Raw genomic sequence first — 26,635 nt, forward strand, 5'->3', positions numbered from 1 at the left:
TTATTTCGCGGCCTGTACCTCTTGTGGGGCTATGTTGCCTGCGGGATCCACCTACCCTCACTGTGATCAATGCTCGACTCCTGCCACGCTTGCTCAGCCGGAGCCTAGGGCACTTGTGGGCCCCTCGGCTCATGTAGATCCCCCTGCTCCCACTGAACAGGCTGCAGGGACAGAGTCACCGTCGTTGGCCTCTTTCGCTGAGAAACTCTGTCACTTTCTCAGTCCATTGCACAGTCTATGGACAAATGGTCATCTAAGCTCCTTGAAGCTTTGCAGTCCAGACCGGGCCCTTCACAGGCCCCGGCCCCTGTTAGTCTGTCTCCTCCAGGCCCTTCTCGGTCCGCGCCGCAGCGCGCTCCCAGGATAGCCCCTAGGCCCCAGGCGGAGGACTCCTGCCCGGACCGCAGCCCCAGACCGGCTAAGCGGCCTCGCTGGGACTCTTCCCCGGCCTCACGCTGCTCTGGATCCCAGCTTGAGGACTCTCAGGACGACGAGGCGGACGGGGGAGCTCAGGGCTCTGACCCGGACTTCGCCCTTAACCTTGATACCCCTGAGGGGGACGCCTTAGTAAATGATCTTATCTCGTCCATCAACCAGGTGTTGGATCTCACACCACCGCCGCCTCCTGCAGAGGAGTCGGCCTCTCAGCAGGAGAAACACCAATTCCGTTTCCCCAAACGTACGCGCAATACATTTTTTGATCACTCTAACTTCAGGGACGCTGTCCAGAAGCCCAGAGCGGTTCCGGACAAGCGCTTTGCTAAACGGCTCACTGACACGCGTTATCCCTTTCCACCTGAAGTCGTTAAGGGCTGGGCACATTCTCCCAAGGTGGATCCGCCAGTCTCTAGATTGGCTGCTAGGTCCGTTGTGTCTGTTGCCGATGGCTCATCCCTGAAGGATGCCACGGACAGACAGAGCTCTTGGTGAAGTCTATTTATGAGGCCACAGGCGCGTCTTTCGCCCCGGCCTTTGCGGCCGTGTGGGCTCTCCAAGCAATCTCGGCATGTCTGTCTGAGATTAATGCTGTCACGCGGAATTCTGCTCCACATGTTTCTTCCTTGACCTCTCAGGCATCAGCATTTTCGTCCTACGCCATGAACGCCGTCCTGGACTCCGCTAGCCGTACGGCTGTAGCATCCGCTAACTCCGTGGCAGTCCGCAGGGCCATGTGGCTGCGCGAATGGAAAGCAGACTCTGCTTCCAAAAGGTTCTTAACTGGTTTGCCTTTTTCTGGCGACTGTTTGTTTGGCGAACGGTTGGATGAGATTATTAAGGAATCCTTGGGAAAGGACTCCTCCTTACCCTAGTCCAAACCTAAGAGACCTCAGCAGAGAAAAATCCAATCGAGGTTTCGGTCCTTTCGTCCCTCCGCCAAGTCCCAATCCTCTTCGACCAACCGGCCGGAGAAAGGCCAGAGGAACTCCTATGCGTGACGGTCCAAGTCACGCCCCCAAAAGGCCGCAGGAGGCACTGCCTCCAAGACGGCCTCCTCATGACTCTCGGCCTCATCTAGCCACATCCTCGGTCGGTGGCAGGCTCTCCCGCTTTGGCGACGCCTGGTGGCCACACGTTCAAGACCGATGGGTGAGAGACATTCTGTCTCATGGTTACAGGATAGAGTTCAGCTCTCGACCTACGGCTCGTTTCTTCAGAACCTCCCCACCCCCCGCGCAGGCCGATGCACTTTTTCAGGCAGTGGACGCTCTAAAGATAGATGGAGTTGTGATTCCCGTTCCCCTTCAGGAACGTGGTCGCGGATTTTACTCCAACTTGTTCGTGGTGCCAAAAAAGGACGGGTCACTCCGTCCCGTTCTGGACCTCAAGCTGCTCAACAGACATGTGAGAACCAGACTATTTCGGATGGAATCGCTCCGTTCGGTCATCGCCTCGATGTCACAAGGAGACTTCCTAGCATCGATCGACATCAAGGATGCTTATCTCCATGTGCCGATCGCACCCGAACATCAACGTTTCCTGCGTTTCGCCATCGGGGACGAACACCTCCAGTTCGTCGCATTGCCCTTCGGCCTGGCGACGGCCCCACAGGTTTTCACCAAAGTCATGGCATCCGTCGTGGCGGTCCTGCACTCTCAGGGCCACTCGGTGATCCCCTACTTGGACGATCTCCTAGTCAGGGCTCCTTCTCGGGTGGCGTGTCAACGAAGTCTTTCCGTCACTCTGGAGACTCTCCAGCAGTTCGGGTGGATCATCAATATCCCGAAATCCAAGTTGACGCCGACCCAATCACTGACTTACCTCGGGATGGCGTTTCATACCCAGCCAGCGTTAGTCAAGCTACCGCGGGACAAACAGCTTTCTCTGCAAGCGGGGATGCAATCACTTCTTCGGAGTCAGTCACACCCCTTAAGGCGCCTCATGCACTTCCTGGGGAAGATGGTTGTAGCTATGGAAGCAGTGCCGTTCGCGCAATTCCATCTACGGCCACTCCAATGGGACATTCTTCGCAAATGGGACAAGAGTTTGGCTTCCCTCGGCAAGAACATCTCTCTTTCCCTTGCAACCAAAACATCACTTCAGTGGTGGCTCCTACCCACATCTCTGTCTCGGGGAAAATCCTTCCTACCTCCAACCTGGGCCGTGGTCACCACGGACGCGAGCCTGTCGGGTTGGGGAGCGGTTTTTCTCCACCACAGGGCTCAAGGAACCTGGAATCCAATAGAATCGTCCCTTCAGATCAATATCCTGGAGATAAGGGCAGTATATCTAGCCCTATTGGCTTTCCATCGGTGGCTGGAGGGCAGGCAGATCCGAATACAGTCGGACAACGCCACTGCCGTCGCGTACATCAACCACCAAGGCGGCACTCGCAGTCGTCAAGCCTTCCAGGAAGTCCGCCGAATTCTGCAGTGGGTGGAAGCCACAGGCTCCACCATCTCCGCAGTTCACATCCCGGGCGTAGAAAACTGGGAAGCAGATTTTCTCAGTCGTCAGGGCATGGACGCGGGGGAATGGTCTCTTCACCCAGACGTGTTTCGAGAGATCTGTCGCCGCTGGGGAACGCCGGACGTCGACCTCATGGCGTCACGACACAACAACAAGGTCCCGGCCTTCATGGCTCGGTCTCAGGATCACAGAGCTCTGGCAGCGGATGCCTTGGTCCAGGATTGGTCGCAGTTTCGACTGCCATACGTGTTTCCCCCTCTGGCGATGCTGCCCAGGGTACTACGCAAGATCCGGTCCGAATGCCGTCGCGCCATTCTCGTCGCTCCAGACTGGCCGAGGCGGTCGTGGTATCCGGATCTGTGGCATCTCACGGTGGGTCAACCGTGGGCACTTCCAGACCGCCCAGACTTGCTGTCACAAGGCCCGTTTTTCCATCTGAATTCTGTGGCCCTCAACCTGACTGTGTGGCCATTGAGTCCTGGCTCCTAGCGTCTTCAGGGTTTTCTCAGGATGTCATTGCCACCATGAGACAAGCCAGGAAGCCAACGTCCGCCAAGATCTACTACAGGTCTTGGCAAATCTTCTTATCCTGGTGCTCTGATAACTGTTTTCCTCCATGGCCGTTTGCCTTACCCACATTCCTTTCATTTCTACAATCTGGAATGGACAAGGGTTTGTCCCTTGGCTCTCTCAAGGGCCAAGTCTTGGCACTCTCCGTGTTTTTCAAAAGCGTCTAGCCAGGCTTCCGCAGGTCCGCACGTTCCTGCAGGGGGTTTGCCACATGGTTCCACCTTACAAACGTCCGTTGGAACCTTGGGATCTTAACAGGGTCCTGACGGCCCTTCAAAAGCCGCCTTTTGAGCCGCTGCGGGATGTCTCTCTCTCCCGTCTTTCCCAGAAGGTGGCCTTCCTGGTGGCAGTCACATCACTTCGGAGAGTGTCTGAGCTTGCAGCGCTGTCATGCAAAGCTCCCTTCCTGGTTTTTCACCAGGATAAGGTGGTTCTGCGTCCTGTCCCGGAATTTATCCCTAAGGTGGTATCCCCTTTTCATCTAAATCAGGATTTCTTCAGCGCTCTATTGGGAGACCCAGACGATTGGGGTATAGCTACTGCCCTCCGGAGGCCACACAAAGCACTACACTAAAAAGTGCAAGGCCCCTCCCCTTCTGGCTATACCCCCCCGTGGTATCACGGGTACTCCAGTTTTCAAGCTTTGTGCGAAGGAGGTCAGACATTCCATGCATAGCTCCACAGATTTTAGTCAGCAGTAGCTGCTGACTATTTCGGATGGAAGAAAAGAGGGCCCATATAGGGTTCCCAGCATGCTCCCTTCTCACCCGTAGATGGTGTTGTAAGGTTGAGGTACCTATTGCTGGTACAGGGGCTGGAGCCCCACATGCTGTTTTCCTTCCACATCCCCTTGTAGGGCTCTGTGGAAGTGGGATCCTGCCGGCCTCAAAGCTCTGACGCCGGGCTCCATCCACAGACCCATAGCACCTGGTGGATGCCGAGCAGGAGTACCATCAGGGACAAGGCCCTGCATCATACAGGTACTCTGTGTCCCCGGCAGGCACAGACACACTCCGGGCTGGCTGGGTGTTGTAGTGCGCCGGGGACCGTAACGCTAGAGCTAGTGTTCCTACAGTTTAACTGGGGGACTTTTTTCTGTGTTGTGGGAACGCAGCGCCGACCCCCGCTGGACCGGCGGCGCTGCTGTGACTTTTAGTTCGCCGGGGACACACCGACCGCGCTTTTACGGCGGTGGCGTTTATAAATCTAGTCCCCGGCTTTTGCGGCCTAGGACGCCGGCAGCTCCGATTCGTTCCCGCCCCCACCCTGTCAATCAGGGTAGGGGAGAGACGCTGTTTCACGGCAGCGACGAGGGCTGGAGCCTGATTTACATGCTCCAGCCCTCTCACTAGGCACAGAGGGAAGCAGGCTTCCCGCTCTTAGTCAGGAACGCCCAGGGCCCGCCCCCCCTCCTCTCTCAGGACGCCGGCAGCCATTACATGCATGTCTGGCTGGAGGAAGGACGCAAGGCTCTGGGAGACCTGGACTAGGGGGCTTTGGAGACCACACACCCGCTCTTAAGCGGGCGGTAAGCGGCTTTTCAGCTGGCCCCTCTAGTGCCTCAGTGTGTATTAGTGTACTGTGTCACTGGACATATATATATTTCCTTATTGCTTGCACTGTGAGGTCGCTTCCTGGCTGTATACCCAGATCGCTCTGAGGAGGCAGCAACATGTCATCCACAAAACGCAAGGCTGCCAAGGCTAGGGCTGTGTACACTGCGTGTGCTGCATGTGGGGCTGCTCTACCAGCAGGCTCCAAGGACCCCCATTGTGTGCAATGCTCAGATCCGGTGCTGCTTCGCCAGCCGGAGTCAGGAGAGATAGTGACCCAGGCTGAGACGCCTGTAAGTCCTGCCCCGGTGTCAGGGACAGACTTTGCAGTTTTTGCTGATAATATGTCTGTGACTATGGCAAAAATCCTTGAAACTTTGCAATCCATGCCTGGGGCTCAGTCTATGGACACGGCGAGGTCTCTGTCCTCTAATCCCCCTCAGTTGGATTTAATCCAGACTGCAAGGGGGTCCCCGGCTTCACAGGCTGAGTATTATGACTCAGATGATAGCCCCAGCCACCCTAAGCGAGCTCGCTGGGAAAGACCCTCAACGTCATCACACTGCTCAGGGTCTCAGCGCAATCAGTCGCTCTGTGATGCGTCTGATGAGAGTGATCAGGAGTCTTATCCTGGAACCCCTCTCAATCTGGATACCCCGGATGGGGACGCCATGGTAAACGATCTTATATCAGCCATCAATAGACTGTTAGATACTTCTCCCCCAGCTCCTTCAGCAGAGGAGGCAGCTGCAGAGCAGGAGAAGTTTCGTTTTCTCTATCCCAAGCGTAAATTAAGTGCTTTCTTGGATCACTCTGACTTCAGAGAGTCAATCCAGAAACACGACGCTCATCCAGAAAGGCGTTTCTCTAAACGTTCTAAGGATACACGTTTTCCTTTCCCCCCTGATGTGGTCAAGCGCTGGACCCAGTGTCCAAAAGTTGACCCCCCGATTTCCAAACTTGCAGCTAGATCCATAGTTGCAGTGGAGGATGGCGCTTCACTTAAGGATGCCAATGACAGACAGATGGACCTCTGGTTAAAATCTGTCTATGAAGCTATCGGCGCGTCGTTTGCTCCAGCATTCGCAGCCGTATGGGCACTCCAAGCTATTTCAGCAGGGTTAGCAAAAGTGGATGCTATCTTACATCCAGCGGTGCCGCAAGTGGCGTCCCTTACCTCGCAGATGTCCGCGTTTGCGTCTTACGCTATCAATGCGGTCCTAGAATCTACCAGCCGCACCTCAATGGCGTCCGCCAATTCGGTAGTTTTGCGCAGAGCCTTGTGGTTAAAGGACTGGAAAGCAGATGCTGGTTCCAAAAAATGTTTAACCAGCCTGCCTTTATCTAGAGATAGACTGTTTGGCGAGCCATTGGCTGACATCATTAAACAGTCCAAGGGTAAAGACTCTTCTTTGCCCCAGCCCAGATCAAGCAAACCTCAGCAGAAAAGATGGCAGCAGAAGTTTCAGTCCTTTCGAGGTTCGGGCAAGACACAATTCTCCTCGTCCAAAGGGACTCAGAGGACGCAAAGAAGCTCAGATTCCTGGCGGGCTCACGCGCGCCCCAAGAAAGCAAATGGAGGAACCGCTTCCAAAGCGGCTACCTCATGACTTCCAGCTCCCCCCCTCCGCATCTCCGGTCGGGGGCAGGCTCTCCCGCTTTTCCGTTATTTGGATGTCACAGGTCAAAGACCGGTGGGTGACAGACATTTTGTCTCGCGGGTACAGAATCGAGTTCAGTTCTCGTCCTCCAGCTCGGTTCTTCAGAACCTCCCCACATCCAGACCGAGCAGATGCCCTGCTGCAGGCGGTGGACTCCCTAAGAGCGGAAGGAGTAGTGGTTCCTGTACCGCCTCAGGAACAAGGGAGAGGGTTTTACTCCAATCTCTTTGTGGTTCCAAAAAAGGACGGCTCGTTCCGTCCTGTTCTGGATCTAAAGCTGCTCAACAAACATGTGCACGCCAGGCGGTTCCGGATGGAAACCCTCCGCTCTGTCGTGGCCTCAATGTCTCAAGGAGACTTCCTTGCCTCAATAGACATCAAAGATGCTTATCTCCACGTGCCAATTGCTACAGAACATCAACGTTTTCTACGTTTTGTGATAGGAAACGAACATCTTCAGTTCGTAGCTCTGCCATTCGGTCTGGCGACAGCCCCACGGGTTTTCACCAAGGTCATGGCGGCAGTGGTAGCGGTCTTGCACTCTCAGGGACACTCGGTGATCCCTTACCTAGACGATCTACTTGTCAAGGCACCCTCTCAAGAGGCATGCCAACTCAGTCTACATGCTACACTGGAGACTCTACAGACGTTCGGATGGATCATCAACTTTCCAAAGTCGAATCTGTCTCCGACACAGTCACTAACGTATCTTGGCATGGAGTTCCATACTCGAGCAGCGAGAGTGAAGCTTCCGCTGAACAAGCAGCGGTCACTACAGACAGGGGTGCAATCCCTCCTTCAGGGCCAGTCGCACCCCTTACGGCGCCTCATGCACTTCCTCGGGAAGATGGTGGCAGCCATGGAAGCAGTTCCCTTTGCGCAGTTTCATCTGCGTCCACTTCAATGGGACATTCTCCGCCAATGGGACGGGAAGTCAACGTCCCTGGACAGGAAAGTCTCTCTTTCCCAGACGGCCAAGGACTCTCTACAATGGTGGCTCCTTCCCACCTCATTGTCTCAGGGAAGATCCTTCCTGCCCCCATCCTGGGCAGTGGTCACGACAGATGCGAGTCTGTCAGGGTGGGGAGCAGTGTTTCTCCACCACAGGGCTCAGGGGACGTGGACTCCGCAGGAGTCCACCCTTCAGATCAATGTTCTGGAAATCAGAGCAGTGTATCTTGCCCTACTAGCCTTCCAGCAGTGGCTGGAAGGAAGGCAGATCCGAATTCAGTCGGACAACTCCACAGCGGTGGCATACATCAACCACCAAGGGGGGACACGCAGTCGGCAAGCCTTCCAGGAAGTCCGGCGGATTCTGATGTGGGTGGAAGCCACGGCCTCCACCATATCCGCAGTTCACATCCCCGGCGTAGAAAACTGGGAAGCAGACTTCCTCAGTCGCCAGGGCATGGACGCAGGGGAATGGTCCCTTCACCCGGACGTGTTTCAGGAAATCTGTCGCCGATGGGGAGTGCCGGACGTCGACCTAATGGCGTCCCGGCACAACAACAAGGTCCCGGCATTCATGGCGAGGTCGCGCGATCAAAGAGCTCTGGCGGCAGACGCATTGGTTCAAGATTGGTCGCAGTTCCGGCTCCCATACGTCTTTCCACCTCTGGCACTCTTGCCCAGAGTGTTACGCAAGATCAGATCCGATTGCAGCCGCGTCATACTCGTCACCCCAGACTGGCCGAGGAGATCGTGGTATCCGGATCTGTGGCATCTCACGGTCGGTCGACCGTGGTCACTGCCAGACCGACCAGACTTACTGTCCCAAGGGCCGTTTTTCCATCAGAATTCTGCGGCCCTGAACCTGACTGTGTGGCCATTGAGTCCTGGATCCTAGCGTCTGCAGGATTATCTCAAGGAGTCGTAGCCACAATGAGACAAGCTAGGAAGTCAACGTCTGCTAAGATCTACCACAGAACGTGGAAGATTTTCTTATCTTGGTGCTCTGCACAGAGAGTATCCCCTTGGCCATTTGCATTGCCCACCTTTCTTTCCTTCCTGCAATCGGGGTTGGAAAAGGGCTTGTCGCTCAGCTCCCTTAAAGGGCAAGTCTCGGCACTGTCGGTGTTTTTTCAGAAGCGTCTAGCACGTCTTCCTAAGGTGCGCACGTTCCTACAGGGGGTCTGTCATATTGTGCCCCCGTACAAGCGGCCGTTAGATCCATGGGATCTGAACAGAGTACTTGTTGCTCTGCAAAAGCCGCCCTTCGAGCCTCTAAAGGACGTTTCCTTTTCTCGCCTGTCACAGAAAGTGGCGTTTCTTGTCGCGATCACATCGCTTCGGCGAGTGTCTGAGCTGGCAGCTTTGTCATCCAAGGCTCCTTTCCTGGTGTTCCACCAGGACAAGGTAGTGCTGCGCCCCATTCCAGAGTTTCTCCCTAAGGTCGTATCCTCGTTTCATCTTAATCAGGATATATCCTTGCCTTCCTTTTACCCTCATCCGGTTCACCGGTATGAAAAGGACTTACGTTTGCTAGATCTGGTGAGAGCACTCAGAATCTACATTTCCCATGCGCCGTTCCGATGCTCTTTTTGTCCTTGTCGCTGGTCCGCGCAAGGGATTGCAGGCTTCTAAAGCCACCCTGGCTCGATGGATCAAAGAACCAATTCTAGAGGCCTACCGCTCTGCGGGGCTTCCGGTTCCTTCAGGGCTAAAAGCCCACTCAACCAGAGCCGTGGGTGCGTCCTGGGCATTACGACACCAGGCTTCGGCTCAACAGGTGTGCCAGGCAGCAACCTGGTCCAGTCTGCACACTTTCACCAAGCATTATCAGGTGCATACCTATGCTTCGGCGGATGCCAGCTTAGGTAGAAGAGTCCTGCAGGCGGCAGTGACATCCCCGTAGGGGAGGGCTGTTTTTTTGCAGCTCTAACATGAGGTATTTCTTTACCCACCCAGGGACAGCTTTTGGACGTCCCAATCGTCTGGGTCTCCCAATAGAGCGCTGAAGAAGAAGGGAATTTTGTTACTTACCGTAAATTCCTTTTCTTCTAGCTCTTATTGGGAGACCCAGCACCCGCCCTGTTGTCCTTCGGGATTTTTTTGTTGTTTGCGGGTACACATGTTGTTCATGTTGAACGGTTTTTTTCGGTTCTCCGATGTTTCTCGGAGTTAATTTGTTTAAACCAGTTATTGGCTTCCTCCTTCTTGCTTTGGCACTAAAACTGGAGTACCCGTGATACCACGGGGGGGTATAGCCAGAAGGGGAGGGGCCTTGCACTTTTTAGTGTAGTGCTTTGTGTGGCCTCCGGAGGGCAGTAGCTATACCCCAATCGTCTGGGTCTCCCAATAAGAGCTAGAAGAAAAGGAATTTACGGTAAGTAACAAAATTCCCTTCATCTCCTTGCCTTCCTTTTGCCCTAATCCAATTCACCAGTGTGAAAAGGATTTGCACTCTTTGGATCTAGTGAGAGCACTCCGGCTCTACGTGTCTCGCACGGCGCCCCTGCGCCGTTCAGACGCGCTCTTTGTCCTTGTCGCTGGCCAGCGCAAGGGCTCTCAGGCCTCCAAGTCAACCTTGGCTCGGTGGATCAAGGAACCGATTCTTGAGGCCTACCGTACTTCTTGGCTTCCGCTCCCTTCAGGGTTGAAAGCCCATTCTACCAGAGCCGTAGGTGCGTCCTGGGCATTGCGGCACCGGGCAACGGCTCAGCAGGTGTCAGGCAGCTACGTGGTCTAGTCTGCACACTTTCACGGAGCACTATTAAGTGCATACCTATGCTTCGGCAGACGCCAGTCTAGGTAGGCGAATCCTCCAGGCGGCGGTTGCCCACCTGTAAGAGGGGGCCGTTTTCGGCTCTTTCTATTGAGGTATTGTTTTTTTACCCACCCAGGGACTGCTCTTGGACGTCCCAATTGTCTGGGTCTCCCAATGGAGCGACAAAGAAAAAGGGAATTTTGTTTACTTACCGTAAATTCCTTTTCTTCTAGCTCCTATTGGGAGACCCAGCACCCACCCCTGTGCCCTTCGGGCTGGTTGTTCTTTTGTGTACACATGTTGTTGATGTTGATTTGTTCTTATGGTTCATGGTCTTCAGTTCTCCGAACATCCTTCGGATTAAATTTACCCTAGACCAATTTATAAGTCTTCTCCTTCCTGCTTTTGCACCAAAACTGAGGAGCCCGTGATCCACGGGAGGGTGTATAGGCAGACGGGAGGGGTTACACTTTTTAAAGTGTAATACTTTGTGTGGCCTCCGGAGGCAGAAGCTATACACCCAATTGTCTGGGTCTCCCAATAGGAGCTAGAAGAAAAGGAATTTACGGTAAGTAAACAAAATTCCCTTTTTTCCTTCGTTTTCTTTAACACATCCATGTTTGGAAATTTATTCTTCCAAGATCTTTTGATCAAAATCAACTTTGTTTCTTTGAGAAAGCCCGTGATTTATTATGTATTACCAATACATAGCATTAGTAGGAGGAAGACCCGTAATGGCGCAGAGATTTCTTTATCTTCTGACTACAACTGATTTTGAATTTAAAAATCCATTTTAGTTCTTTACTTTCAGTGACCATTTATTTCTCCCTTTTTGCCTTCCTTTTTTTGAAGGTTGTGCATTTGTGCAGTTTCTGAATAGAGGGTCTGCAGAGAAATGCTTAGCAGCTGCCAAAGATGAGTCAGAGGTATGAGTTTTATTTCCACGTTATGCCAACATATTCATAATATGACCTGTGCTTTTCAATTACTTTTAATTAAAAGGATCTGTACTTTCCAAAAACTCTGCATAAATCATTAGTACGAGCAAATCTAAGAAATTTTGCAATATATCTTATCTGAAAATTCTGCTTTATTGACATCTGAACTACTTCTTTTCCCTACTCCCACCTCAACTCATTTTACACAAGACAAAACTGGCTGCTCGCATATTGAGGTGTCGGATTACACCTATAATGAGGGGCTAATGATAAGTCTTTGGGTTTTTGATCTTTTTTTTGTTTTTATGGTAATGAATGTTACATCACATGAAAGACTTGTGTGTCTAATATATGTTTTCAAAAATGTGCGTTTCTTATGTAAAATCTTAAAAATTTATTGAAATAAAAAAAAAATGTTTTGCTTATGGCAACAGTGTTCTACACATGCAGGAAAATAAAATGGCGTAGTCTAATGCGATATTTACAGCAACTGAGATCACAGGAGTGATAAAATTCTTGTTTCTGCAAGGAAAGTCCACAAAGGATATTCATGGTGATATACTGCAGACATTGGGGGTTCAATGCCCTTCATATTCCACAGTTAAGAACTGGGTTGCCAAATTTAAAACGTGCCACTTCAGCACCAATGATGAGGAACGTCCTGGACGACCGAGAGTAGTGGTTGTTCCGGAGATCGTCGATGCTGTGCACAACCTCATACTGGAGAATCGATTAATTTCAGCTAAAGCAATAGCAGACATTCTGGGGATTTCCCGTGAACATGGGTCATTTAGCCATGAACATTTGGACATGAGGAAGCTATCTGCAAAGTGGGTCCCCAAAAGTTTGACAACAGATCAGAGAAGCATGTGAGTGAAAACTTCCCAGTCCATTTGTCAGCGTTTCTGCACTGATAACAACTTGCTAGATCGACTGGTCACTATGGAGGAGACCTGGATTTATTTGTATGACCCTGAAAACAAGAAGCAGTCAAGAGTGGAGAGACAGTGGTTCCACTCATCCAAAGAAGTTCAGAGTGCAAAAATCAGCCACTAAGATGATGGCATCTGTGTTCTGGGATAAGGAGTATGTGCTGCTAGTGGACTACCTTCAAAAGGGTTCCACCATCAATGCAAGGTATTACATTGAACTTTTGGACCAATTGAAGGCAGCTCTGAAGGCCAAAAGGCGCGGCAAGCTGTCCAAACTAATTCTGTTCCTGCAAGACAACTCCTCCATTCACACTGCACAAGCAACCACGGCAAAACTGGCAGGGCTAGGCTTCCAGCTGGTTGACCAAACACCTTATTCACCAGATCTAGCTCCCTCTGCGTATCATCTGTTTCCAAACCTGAAGAAACACCTCAAGGGTTCCAAATTTCACAGTTTCTGATGCAATGCCTGCTACGGACGCCTGGTTTGATGCACAACCGAAATCCTTCTTTTTGCTAGGCTTACAGAACTTGGAATATCAATGTAAGAAGTGTGTTTACATCAGTAGAGAGTATGTGGCATAAATGTAAAGTTTCATCATCCGATCTCGTTTTTTTTTTTTTTCTTGGTAGAGCCAAAGACTTGTTAGCAGCCCCTCATACTTTATTGAGGAGGAGAAGTGAGTGAACAGCGTAGATGTGAATCCACTTCAGAGCTGGATTCACGTTTACGCTGCTTAAGACTGCTGTATAATCTCATTCCTACGTGTGTGTGGCGGTCAGTGTGCGCGTGCGCGGACCAAGGAATGACCACCGGTTTTTCTGCATATTCTCTGAAAAACTGTCAACTGCGGTATATAGCCTGCAGAGGGAAAAACTGGTGAAAAAGCAGATATGTCATATAATGGCCAGAACATGTTCCTCATGTGCTCGCACAACTTAATTCCAAAAGTTGCTTGAAAGTAGTTATCCATTTTTAACCTTTTCATAACCTGACGTACATGTACGTCATATATTGGCTCTCGTGACGAGCCCGCATCTTTCTTGGCAGGCGACCGCTGATTTAGACAGCCCTCATTTGCCTTCGGGAATAATCTGTCACCATGTTTTTGCCACTTAATCTTCGAGCAGCATAACGTAGGGGCAGAGATCCTGATTCCAGTGGTGTCACTTACTGAGCTACTTAGTGTAGTTTTGATAAAATCACTGAATAATCAGCAGTAGAATATCATTACAAGACTACTTAATATTACTACTCTTAATATTGCAAAAAGACAGGCATTATATCTAATGTCCGGGCTTAATATTTTATGTGGACGGGCATTGCAAACACCAGTCCAGGATGATCATTATCAGCGGTTTGGATTGTGGTAAGGATAATAAGATCATCCCACCCTCCCCAATTGGACGGACATATCTGACATCATTCGGTTTATTATTGAACCATAGGTTTCTTTAGTTTCTGTGGCTGGGGATTTTGTTTTATAAAAGCTTGGAGTGTATTTTCTTTATGTAATTCTAAGCTTTAGGCCTTGGTCATACACTGCGGTTTTACCCGCAATTTTTTTTTTTTTTTTTTTTTTTTTTTTTTTTTTTTGCTGCAGAAATTTCTTGAGAAAATGGTTGTAACCTTTCTGCAGACATTCCCCAGCAAAACCTATGGAAAACTTTTTTTTTTTTTTTTCTCAAGTACATTCTTTCTGCAGAATTTCTTGAGAAAAAGAATGCGCACGCCTCTAATTTTCTGCAGGTACCTGCGTTTTTTGGTAAACCGCAGGAACCAACCTGCGAAAAAACTGCACCAAAACCGCACAAAACAGCGGTAAAAAATACATGCTGTTTTCGGTGCGGTATTGGTACGTTTTTTTGACCGCAAGTGCGCTAATCTTTCAGACTCAAGAAATTTCTTGCAAAAATCCTTTCTAGTGTGAGCCTTAGTAATTTTGCAAGTCACCCATTTAGCATGGTCAGGTACTAATTGCAGACCACACATTAACATGTTCTTTCTGTGCCATGTCTAACCACAAAGAAAATGGGTCCATACTGAATTATCCTGAACTGGGGATACACCAATTAATGTTCCCCAGGTGGATACAAACTTCAAAAGTCATATTCTAAACATAGGAGGACACGAAATACAAGTACCAATAAATAAGGACAAATTTGCAGATAATAACACAAAATTGCAAAAAACTTTTTGTATGTGAAAACATTCCTTTATTAACAATATAAAAAGGTCTAACAACTGTCTGGCTAACTAGTGTATATTCCCCTTATCAGTTCTGGGAAGCTGTTGGCCGCTTGATAACGGATTGTGTAAGAATAACAGTGTGGGAGGTTGTCGTTTTTTTGTTTATCACGATATCGTGGGTTTTTTTCTATTATGTGAATTCTCCAAGTGGGACATTAGCTGCTTTGGGCAGTCCCCACTTTTTGTCTGTGTGTTTTTATCTTCTCTATAGATAATAAAGTTTAAATTTTATTATTAATTTGCTGTACACATATTTTGGTATTTCCCTGCTGTTTTGATGCTTTCTACGTGCTATACATCTATTCCCCGTGTGTACAGGATGGCGTTTGAGCAATGAGCTACTCATAGTGTTGGTTGTGCAACCATTGCTGCACTTTATCCTTAGGGTTAACGCTCTTTCCCTGTTCTTTAACACACAACACATTTCATTATTTGTCCAAATCAGAATGGAGGTCTGAAACTTGCTGGCAGGAAGCTATTTATGGACCTGGCTGTGACTCGTGAGGAGGCCGAAAAGCTACGCCAAAAGAAAGTAAAGAAACCTACAGGGACTAGGAACCTGTATCTAGCGAGGGAAGGATGTGAGTATAATTCTGTCCCTCTAAGCAAATTTACACCAAAGCATCCAGTAACTAAATCGTCTCATGCAAAATGCAGAGCATCTATTTATAAGACATATTAGTGATCGGGTAATGGGTTATTCTATAAAAATCCAAGATTTGTTTAGAAGTTCGAAAAAAGGAAGACCTAAAACATGAATCCACACAGCAGAAAAAGAGGAGATCCACAGACTCAGTACTTATATATCTGGATGCAAATGCCATACAGAAGAGACAATTTGTCCCCTACCTCAGGCAGGCTTGTATTAAGACACAATGGTAATATATAAGGACACAATTGCACATTATATCACATTGCTTGCTAAATTCTTCTTCAGAGAGAAGCCATGGGAGAGGCAATGACCATAAAACACCAGGAGCAGGGAATCGCGGTATCCACCACACCTGACATGTTTCACACACACACCATGCGTCGTCAGGGGTAGATGCAGATTGTCATTAGCGACTATTTGTGTTGATACTTTTATACTTGGCCTGTGACACTTTCGTAGATGGCACAGCTTTTCTTTCTCTGGGTTTTTCACATTGTATGTGAGTAAAAGAGGGAACTAATCTAATTACTTTAAAAATAAAACGCACAGTGACAACTCTACCTACAAATGCCAGTGGTCCATTTTCTTTATCGTTCCTATGGGAGACCTAGACCATGGGTGTTTAGCTTCTGCCTCCGGAGGACACACAAAGTACTACACTTAAAAGTGTAGCTCCTCCCTCTGAGCTTATACACTCCCTGGAGAGCCAGTCCTAGCCAGTTTTATCGCTTTGTGTTCAGGAGGCATACATCCACACATGCATTCTCATCTGATTTCTTTGATTTTTGGAAAGAGTTTGAAGAAAAGCGGGTCCAAGTCTGGACTCCCGGCATGTCCCTTCTCACCCCACTGTGTCGGCGGTGTTGTTAAGGTTGATTTCCAAGGCTGGAGCCTTACATGCCGCGCTCCTTCACCATCCCTCCTGGGCTCTGGCTTGAAGTGGGAGCCAGCACGATCTCCATGCCTGGCAGGAGTCCGGTCTCCATCCACAGCCCCTTGAGGATCCTGTTGGACCGGAGCACTCATCCCCAGGGACCTGGCCCTGCGTCTCAGCAGCTAAGTACCTGAGACGTTTATGTGTTGGGGTCCCGGTTCTTTATTATATGGGGAGAGTATGCTGTATATGATTATTTTTGCCTTTTCCGGCGGGTTCTCTAGCTTTTGCCTGAGAACCGCGCCGATGGTGCCTGCTTGTCGGCCTCGCCGCTTAAATTTAGGCCCCGGCTTCGCTGGAGGCCTAGTTTCGTTTTCCTGCCCTCGCATGTCACTCATGCAGAGGGACAGGCTCTGCTCCTCCCGGCGGCCGTTCTACACAGGGGAGGGACACTCCCCACTGCTGGGGCGTGCCTCCCCCCTGCAGGTCTCTATGGCCCTCCAGTTCCCGCTCTCCTATAGGAACGCCCCCTAGTCCTGCCCCCTCTCCTCGCTCCGGAGGCCATTTCTCACGCAGAGTTCACTCTGCTCTGGGACATTCTGCACTCTGCATCTCTGCTGAGGTGCTGTGCACTGGGGGACCGGGCTTTGGGATCTGGAGGGCACACAACAACCGCGCCCAGCGGTCTGGTAAGCCACAGCCGGTTTCCGGTTGTGGACCTCTGTATATTCTCCCTGGGGTTCATTCTCTGCAAAGCCCCCACTCCAGCAGCATGTCTCACACAAGGAGCAAGGCTCCAAAGCTTTATTCTGTATGCACTGCATGTAAGCTCCTGCTGCCTGAGCCGAGCACTTATCCACACTGTGATGGTTGCTCTAACTTGACGGTGCCACAGCCTGGAGTCTCACCCCCAGTGGTCTCTCAGGCTGCTGCTGCACCTGTGGCTGAACCCCCGGCCTGGGTAGAGTCCTTTTCTAGGTCCATATCCCAGTCATTTGCTGAGTCCATGGGATGTTTGTCCAGGACTTTGATGAATATGCATCAGCCCTCCTCACAGGGTGCCTCTAATACTCTTGACAGAGGATTTCTATCCTCTGACCTCCGTCCATCGGAGCTCACGGAGGATTCATCATCTGGTCCCAGACCCCGTCCTTCTAAGAGAAGGCGCAGGGGTTCCTCCCCCTCCTCATCCCACGGCTCTGTCTCAAGAGCTGACTCGCAAGATGAGGAGGATGCCCTCACGGGTGGCTCGGAGGCTATGTATCCCATCGATTTCTCTGAGGGTGACTCAGATCTTAGTGACTTGATTGCTTCTATTAATTCTGTGCTGGATCTCAATCTGCCAGTCTCAGAGGAGCAACCCTCTTTGGCAGAAAACATCAGTTTACCTCGCCTAAGAGAGTGAAGAGTGTGTTCTTTAACCACTCCAGTTTTCAGACCGCTGTGGCCAAGCCCAGGGCCTGCCCTGATAAACTCTTTCCAAAGCGTGGTTCTGATGACCAGTTTCCATTTCCACCTGAGGTGGTCAAGGAGTGGTCTCACTCCCCAAAGGTGGACCCTCCGGTGTCTAGGCTCTTAGCCTGGACCGTTGTCGGTGGCTGACGGCACCTCACTTAAGGATTCCACTGACCGTCAGATTGACCTTTTGGCCAAATCTGTGTATGAAGCTGCGGGGGCCGCGTTTTCCCCGACTTTTGCAGCAGTGTGGGCTCTCAAAGCCATCTCTGCTTCTCTGGAGGAGATGCATTCCCTCACCAAGGAATCTATGCCTGAGATGGTTACCTTAACCTCTCAAGCTTCAGCTTTTTCATCTTATGCCATGTCTGCAATGCTAGAGGCTGCTCACCACACTGTGGTGGCTTCAGCTAATCCTCTTGTTATCCGCAGGATTTTGTGGCTTCGAGAGTGGAAGGCAGATTCTTCTTCCAAGAAGTTTCTTGCTGGGCTCCCTTTTGCTGGTTCACGGCTGTTTGGTGAACAGCTGGATGAAATCATTAAGGAAGCTACTGGCGGGAAGAGTACTTCCATGCCACAAACCAAGACCAGGAAACCCGCCCAGGGTAGGAATCAATCGAGGTTTCGTTCCTTTCGTTCCTCCAACTGGTCATCCTCTAAGCCTTCCGCCTCGTCCGCTAACTCAGCTAAGGATCAGAAATCCAACTGGCGCACAAAAGCGCGTCCGCAGAAGTCCGCAGGAGGTTCTGCCACTAAGGCAGCCTCCTCATGACTCTCGGCCCGCTCCAGCCGCGTCCTTAGTCGGTGGCAGGCTCTCCCACTTTGGCGACGCTTGGTTAAAGCAAGTCTCCGATCACTGGGTGAGAGACATCATATCTCACGGCTACAGGATAGAATTCTCTTCCAGCCCGCCAAACAGATTTTTTTTCTCTCAACTCCCCCCTGCTCCAAGGCCGCCGCCTTCTCACAGGCCGTGGCATCCTTGCAGGCAAACGGTGTGATTGTACCAGTTCCTGCTCGAGAACGATTCAGAGGTTTTTACTCAAACCTCTTCCTAGTTCCAAAAAAGGACGGTACCTTCCGGCCCATCCTGGATCTCAAGCTTCTCAACAAGCATGTCCGGGTGCGGCATTTTCGCATGGAGTCTCTGCGATCAGTCATTGCCTCTATGACCCAAGGGGATTTCCTGGCGTCCATCGACATCAGAGATGCCTATCTACATGTGCCAATCGCAGTGTCACACCAGCATTGGTTACGTTTTGCGATAGGAGAGGATCATTTCCAATTCGTGGCTCTCCCCTTCGGGTTAGCCACGGCCCCTCGGGTATTCACCAAGGTCATGGCGGCAGTGATTGCGGTCCTGCACCTCCAGGGGTTGGCAGTGCTTCCTTATCTGGACGACCTTCTGGTCAAGGGTCCATCCAGCGCAGACTGTCAGCGGAGTGTTTCGCTCACTCTCGCCACTCTAGCCCAATTCGGGTGGCCTGTCAATCTTCCCAAGTCCACCCTGACTCCGACCCAGAGTCTCACGTACCTAGGGATGCAGTTCGAGACTTTGCCGCCACTTGTGAAGTTGTCCTTAGTCAAACAGTAGTCTCTCCGGCTAGCGGTGCGCTCTCTTCTGAGGCCCCGCCGTTATTCCCTCAGGCGCCTGATGCAGGTGCTGGGTCAAATGGTGGCGTCCATGGAGGCAGTTCCCTTTGCCCAGTTCCATCTGCGCCCTCTGCAGCTGGACATTCTCCGCTGTTGGGACAAGCGGCCTTCCTCACACAGGTTAGTGGCTCTGTCGCCACGGACCAGGAGCTCTCTTCAGTGGTGGCTTCGGCCCCTCTCTCTGTCCCAAGGGCGCTCCTTTCCGACTCCGTCCTGGGTGATTCTCACCACAGATGCCAGCCTATCCGGCTGGGGAGCGGTATATCTCCACCACAGAGCACAGGGCACTTGGACTCCGTCCGAGTCAGCCCTTTCAATCAATGTGCTGGAAAGCAGAGCTGTGCTTCTAGCTCTCCTAGCCTTTCACCACCTGTTGGCGTGCAGGCACATTCGAGTCCAGTCAGACAACGCGACAGCGGTTGCCTACATCAATCACCAAGGCGGGACACGCAGCCGCCTGGCAATGTTGGAGGTCCAACGCTTTCTTCAATGGGCGGAAGACTCCAAGTCCACCATGTCCACATCCCAGGCGTAGAAAACTGGGAGGCAGATTATCTCAGCCGTCAATCCGTGGACAGTGGCGAGTGGTCCCTGCACCTGGCAGTGTTTCAGTCAATCTGCCGTAAGTGGGGCACTCCGGACGTGGACCTAATGGCATCCCATCACAACAACAAGGTTCCGGTTTACGTGGCTCGCTCCCACAATCCTCAGGCCTTCGCCTCGGACGCTCTGGTTCAGGATTGGTCCCAGTTTCGTCTGTCCTACGTGTTTCCCCCTCTAGCTCTCTTGCCCAGAGTCCTGCGCAAGATCAGAATGGAGGGCCATCGAGTCATCCTCATTGCTCCGGACTGGCCCAGGCGAGCTTGGTATCCGTACCTCCTCCAACTGTCCGTAGAGATGCCGTGGCATCTTCCGGACTGTTCAGACCTACTCTCGCAAGGTCCGTTTTTCCGCCCGAATTCTGCGGCACTCAAATTGACGGCGTGGCTCTTGAGTCCTGGATTTTGACGGCTTCTGGTATTCCTCCTGAAGTCATCTCCACTATGACTCGGGCCCGTAAGTCTTCCTCCGTCAAGATCTATCACAGGACTTGGAAGATTTTCCTGTCCTGGTGTCGCTCTTCCGGCCATCCTCCTTGGCCATTCTCGTTGCCGACCCTTCTGTCTTTGTTACAGTCCGGTCTGCAGCTAGGACTGTCCCTCAGCTCTCTCAAGGGACAAGTCTCAGCTCTCAGTGCTGTTCCAGCGGCGTCTCGCCCGGCTGGCTCAGGTCCGCACCTTCATGCAAGGTGCATCTCACATCATTCCGCCTTATCGGCGGCCCTTGGATCCCTGGAACCTTAACTTGGTCCTCACGGTATTGCAGAAACCCCCTTTTGAGCCCCTTAGGGAGGTTTCTTTGTATTGTCTTTCTCAAAAGGTGGCCTTTCTAGTTGCCATTACTTCTCTCAGGAGAGTCTCTGATTTGGCTGCGCTCTCCTCGGAGTCACCTTTTTTGGTTTTTCACCAAGACAAGGTAGTTCTCCGTCCGACTCCGGACTTTCTTCCTAAGGTGGTCTCTCCCTTCCACCTTAACCAGGACATTTCCTTGCCTTCCTTCTGTCCGGCCCCTGTTCATCGCTTTGAGAAAGCGCTGCATATTCTGGATCTGGTGCGTGCTCTCCGGATTTATGTGTCTTGCACCGCTGCGCTTAGGCGGTGCACCTCTCTTTTTGTGCTAACCACAGGGCGGCGCAAGGGTCTCCCTGCTTCTAAGCCGACCTTGGCCTGTTGGATTAGATCGACCATTTCGGACGCCTACCAGAGTACTCAGGTGCCTCCCCCGCCGGGGATCAAAGCACACTCGACCAGAGCTGTCGGTGCCTGTTGGGCTTTTAGCCACCAGGCTACGGCTCAACAAGTCTGTCAGGCTGCCACTTGGACTAGCCTGCATACCTTTTCGAAGCACTACCAAGTGGTCTGGGTCTCCCATAGAAACTATAAAGAAAAAGAGAATTTTGTTTACTTACCGTAAATTCTTTTTCTTATAGTTCCGTATTGGGAGACCCAGCTCCCTCCCTGTTGCCTGTTGGCAATTTTCTTGTTCCGTGTGTTATCACCGGCTGTTGTCGTTGAGAGTCTCCGGTTGTTCCGGTTGTTCCGGTTCTTGCTCGGTTCTACTTGTGGGTGGCTATTCTCCTTCAGCTTTTGCACTAAACTGGCTAGGACTGGCTCTCCAGGGGGTGTATAAGCTCAGAGGGAGGAGCTACACTTTTAAGTGTAGTACTTTGTGTGTCCTCCGGAGGCAGAAGCTAAACACCCATGGTCTGGGTCTCCCAATACGGAACTATAAGAAAAAGAATTTACGGTAAGTAAACAAAATTCTCTTTTTTGTAAAAAAAATAACAAATCCCGAAGAAAGTACAAAAAATATATATATTCTTTTTTTTTTTTAAACACTCATGTCAATCTAGTCTGAAAGGTTATTCTATCCATAGAGCTGGAATTTAAAGGCTAAGATCAGAGTGCCTCATCTTTATTCATAGGAAATGCTGTGAAATTATACACCTATTTAAGGACTATTCCGCCATGGTTCAGTTAATGTATGTTGTATTTTTTTCGTATGGACTGAAGCTGGGAAAATATGTGTTTTTTTTCTGTTTCTTTTATTTTACTTTTTTTTTTTTTTTTTTTATACATTTGACCTATGTACTTCTAGTGATTCGGGAAGGAACAAAAGCCGCTGAAGGAGTGAGTCCAGAAGACATGGCAAAAAGAACTCGGGTAAGTGCTAGTGCTATTTGGAAAATATCAGATTTGCAAGAAGAGGAAAACTGTACATCTAAAGATCCTTTGTTGCATATCAAAGGTTTCCATGATTACATAGAGGTTCTTCTGAATATTTGTGTTTTCTAACAAAAAGAACAATGTTAATATACTGAAAATAAATTCACACCCCCTCCCTATTGGCAGTACGCTGCCCTGTTTGGCTTCATTACGTGAGGAGTTCATCTTTTATTGTCTTTTCCAGTTTGAAGAAATAAAACGACAAAAGTTGAGGTCCCAGAAAATTTTTGTCTCTAAAACCCGTCTTTGTGTTCACAACATTCCTAAATCAGTGGATGACAAGAAATTACGCCAACTCCTTTTGACTGCAGCTGGTGGGGATCGCTCAGTAAAAATTAAAGAGGTATGTAGAACAATGAATGTTGATATACTGTATTGGACCTTGGCCTAAGTAATGGGAGAGCCCAAGTGATGTACCAAGGAGAGTTATCCCAGTGACTAGGCTTTCTTTATCACTTTATTGGGGGACACAGGACACCATTGGCCTATGCTTGCTGCCACTAGGAGGCTGACACAATGCAGAAAAAGGTTGTCTCTTCCTCCATCAGTGTACACCCTCCAACAGGCATTCGGAACTTCAGTTTAAGCTTAGTGTCCGTAGGAGGCGGACACACGGGGCTGCTCTCAGCCCCTCAGGTTTGTATACTTTTCTCTTTTTCTTTCAGACACAGCGCGTTGGGTGACAGGGTGTAATTGTTTTTTACCCTGTTTCCCCTCTAGGCCGATGGCACAGTATGGGGTCAGCCTGCCACTTACTGTTCCCATCCGTGTCTGTCTGGCAGGACCTCAGATCCTCCAACACAGAAGAGTGTTTTGAGGCGCTCCGCATAAAGAGAAAAACTAGGACAAAGGCTGTTGGGTCCCGCCTCCATACCCAACTCTTTCTTTCGCTTTTGAGCCTGATTGTAGGATAGGAGGACGAAGAGGGTACCTAGGAAGGAGCCTGTCTACTACGCCCGGGACGACTTTGGAAGACTGTTTGTGACCTCCTCATCGCCAGGTCAAGACAGGTACATTCCCCTGTCCCGAGTCATGGGAGACTCAGTTAAAAAAAAAAAAAAATTAAAAAATTCTTCCCCTTTTTTAAGAGTCTTCATTCCTTAAGGTATTTTCCTGCCCCATATCGCCGTTTTTAGCATCCGGGTTCTCTCCCAGGATGTCCCTCCACTCTGCGGCTCTGTCTTCAGCCTCCGTCAGCCTACCTGTCTGTGCTCCGCGCTGCTCCTCCGGCCTGCTCCATAAATTAAGTCCTCGGATTCACCGCAGCCTCCTCTTCTGGCCGGGCCATGCCTTCTTCCCGTGGTCCAATCAAGTGCGCCCTTGCTCCCTGGCCTCTCCGCCCTCCGCTCTCGGCCTATCCCCACGGGCCGTCTTTCCCCACCTTGCGGAAACCCTGCGCACCCTTTTCAAACTCTGCCCCCCTTCTTCAGCAGCGTCTGGCGCCATCTTCTGCCTCCAGCTCCGCAGACACCGCAACTCTGCTCCTGCTTCCGGCACACTGCTGCCCAGCGCACTGCTGCTCTGGAGCAATTTGCTAGCTCCTTACAGGAGGACTCTCCAGCTCTTCTGAACCTGTGTAAGCACTGCCACTCTGAGGCAGCTCCTTCCCCAGCACCTATCCCTCTGGCATCCTCTGGCTTTCCCTCTACTATGCCTAACACTAGAGCTTCTCGCTCCCATTCTCAGATCCTTGTCCTACAGTTTGCATGTGCTTCTTGTCTCAAGAAGTTCCCATCGGGTCAGACCTTGTCCCTCTGCTAGGCCTGTAGTACCCCCGCCATGCCATCAACTGAGCCTCCCTACCACCCGTAGTGAGGATGCATCCCCCCACCTGAGTGGGCTGCAGTTCTCTCCCAGTCCTTCGATAACTTAACTAGGGTCTCCCAGACTCTGGTTTCAGTTAGAGTGCCTGCCCATTTCCGTCTCTGGGGCCCCGATCACTCTCCAGGGCGAGTAAGATCCAGTGGCTACCCCACTCCTACATGGCAGTTCACACAGGAGGTCCCGAAAGCGATCGCAGTCTAGCTCCTCCTCCAGGTCTCCCACTCCTTCCTCGGCTTCAAGAGCCACACGCTCCCTCTCCCCTGACTCTGATGAACCTGCAGCTCCAGCCTCTGACCATGGCTCTGGGTCCGACTCTGACTTGGATTCCAAATAGGTCTCCAAGCTCAGTAACATGATGAACAGTCTGATTATTGCTGTTAATCAGACGCTAGAGGTTAAAGATGAGGAACCCACTCAGTCCATTCCTTTTAAAAGATCTAGAAAGGCGCCCAAGTTCTTCTCTAATCATGAGGAGTTCGACGATATTCTCTTGAGACTGGGTGAATCCCTAAAGGCGGTTTCAAAGATGTAAGCAATTACGGGTTTTATACCCCTTCCCGCAAGACCTCCATAAGTGGTCATTATCCCCCTCGGGGGACCCTCCAGCACCACCCTTCCCCTCTCGGACAGTGCTGCCCTCAAGGACCTATCTGACAGACATGTTGAGTCCCTAGCAAACTCAGCCTTTGAGGCTGCTGGATCCACCCTCTGCTCAGTATTTGCTGCCACCTGGGTCTCAAAGGCGATCTTTTCTTGGGCGAAGACCCTTCAACGGGGCATTCTCTTTGCTGCCCCCTGCTGAGCTAGTAGACCTGGCAGATCAAATAGGTCATGCAGGAAAATATCTTATTTCATCTTCTCTTGATGCAGCCGCTTCCGCGGCCAAGGCAGCAGGCAACCATCTCCGCTATCCGCAGGGCTCTGTGGCTGAAAGCATGGAATACGAACTCCGCTTCCAAGAGATCTCTCACCAGTCTTCCCTTCCAGGGTCGCTGACTTTTCAGTGACAGGCGCAACAAGATTATTTATGACGCGACGGGAGGTAAGAGTACGTCTCTCCGTCAACGGAGGGTAGCACAAGCTCCTCCCAGAAAGCTTTTCCCTTTTTTGTCCCTTTCATCAATTTTCATGCAGCGCCTTTAGCCGTTGGGACAGATCTCAACCACAGCAAGAAAAGAAGCCTTCCTTCAAGCTCGCACCTTCCTGGCATTCTCAGGGCCTACAGAGCAAGTCTTTCCGCTCTAGGTCTAACACATTTTCTTCCACATGACTGGCCTCCTCAACCTGGGTATCATCTCAGCACAGGAGGTCGTCTTCTCCGATTTAAGGACGTATGGCTGTCCGTGGTCGACGACGCTTGGGTCCGAGATGTCATCTCTTACGGCTACAAGATAGAATTTTCCTCTGTTCCTCCACCACGCTTCTTCGAATCTCGACCTCCCAAGGATCGCTTGCTCATCCCAGTCCTTTTCAGTGCCATCCAGACTCTCCTCTACTCCAGAGTCATGACTCCCATTCCCCTGCAGGAACGGCTCCTGTGGTTCTACTTAAACCTCTTCGTTGTCCTGAAGAAGGAGGGGCTAGTCCGTTCCATCCTGGATCTAAAACACTTGAATAAGCGTGCCCGTCTACGTAATTTTCTCATGGAGTCTCTCCGATCAGTCATAGACTCCATGGAACCTGGGGACTTCCTCTGCTCAGTGGCCATCCAGAATGCCTACGTACACATCTTGATCTTCCCGTCTCATCAGAGGTTCCTTCGCTTCATGATTCAGGGCTACTATTTTCAGGTTACCGCTTTGCCTTTCGGTCTTTCCACAGTGCTAAGAGTGTTCACAAAGGTTTTGCCTACAGTAATAACTATTCTTCGGACCCGCGGTATCCTTGTCATTCCTTATCTGGATGACATTCTAATAAAGGCCTCCTCTCCCACAGAGTGTCGCGAGAGCTGGAAGATCACCTTGGACACCCTTCGGCGCCTAGATTGGATAATCAAAAGGATAAAATCGTCCCTGCAAAGTGCATTGACTTCCTGGGGATGATGTTCAACACCTCACGCGTGGGTCACTCTTCCTGAGGTCAAGCACTCTACACTCCTCAAGAGGATTCGGACTCTTCAGCACTCTGCCCCTTGCTGTCTTCGCTTCGGCATGAGCGTTCGGGGCAAGATGGTGGCTGCAATGGAAGAAGTCACTTTTGCTCAGTTCCACACTCGCCCTCTTCAGTGTTTTTCTCCTATCGACTTGGGACAGGACCATTCACTCGCTGGACCGCTTGGTAGTGCTTCCCTTCAGAGCCAGGAGATTCCTAGACTGGTGGAAACTCTCCCCCTCCATTCTCCAAGGAAGTTCCTTCCTTCTGTTACGCTGGACGATCGTGACGACGGATGCCAGTCTTCTCGGTTGGGGAGCTACATTTAGGAACCACCCTGTTCAGGGCCGGTGGAGTGTTTGCGAATTGACTTTACCGATAAACATCCTGGCATTCTGAGCTTTCCGCTTAGCTCTCCTGCATTGGCAAGCTTTCCTTCTCGGCCGTCCTATCCGCATCCAGACCGACAATGCGATGGCAGTCACCTACATCAACCATCAGGGACGAACCCAAAGCCAAGCCATGATGAAAGAAGTGTCTGAGATTCTAGCCTGGGCCGAACTTCACGTACCAGCCATGTCAGTGGTCCACGTTCCGGGTGTGGACAATTGGGCGGCCGACTTTCTCAGCCAAGAGGGTCTTGCCATGGGAGAGTGGTCTCTTCATCACGAAGTCTTCGATCAGATTTTCCTCAGGCGGGCAGTTCTGGACGTGTACCTCATTGCCTCCAGATGGAACCACAA

At 50.8% G+C, this 26,635-nt stretch overlaps 1 protein-coding gene across 2 annotated transcripts in view; it reads left to right on the forward strand.

The window, feature by feature from the left end:
- The window catches only part of RBM28 (RNA binding motif protein 28), a 135,291-nt gene that overhangs the window by 66,226 nt on the left and 42,430 nt on the right, over positions 1-26,635 (forward strand). For both annotated transcript variants that reach the window (XM_075345397.1, XM_075345396.1), the window contains exons 11-14: positions 11,250-11,323; positions 14,964-15,099; positions 21,850-21,914; positions 22,162-22,320. In XM_075345397.1, coding sequence (XP_075201512.1) covers positions 11,250-11,323; positions 14,964-15,099; positions 21,850-21,914; positions 22,162-22,320 — 434 coding nt within the window. The remainder of the gene's footprint in view (positions 1-11,249; positions 11,324-14,963; positions 15,100-21,849; positions 21,915-22,161; positions 22,321-26,635) is intronic.

This window comes from Anomaloglossus baeobatrachus, chromosome 4 (assembly GCF_048569485.1).
Source record: "Anomaloglossus baeobatrachus isolate aAnoBae1 chromosome 4, aAnoBae1.hap1, whole genome shotgun sequence".
NCBI classification, from domain to species: Eukaryota; Metazoa; Chordata; class Amphibia; order Anura; family Aromobatidae; genus Anomaloglossus; species Anomaloglossus baeobatrachus.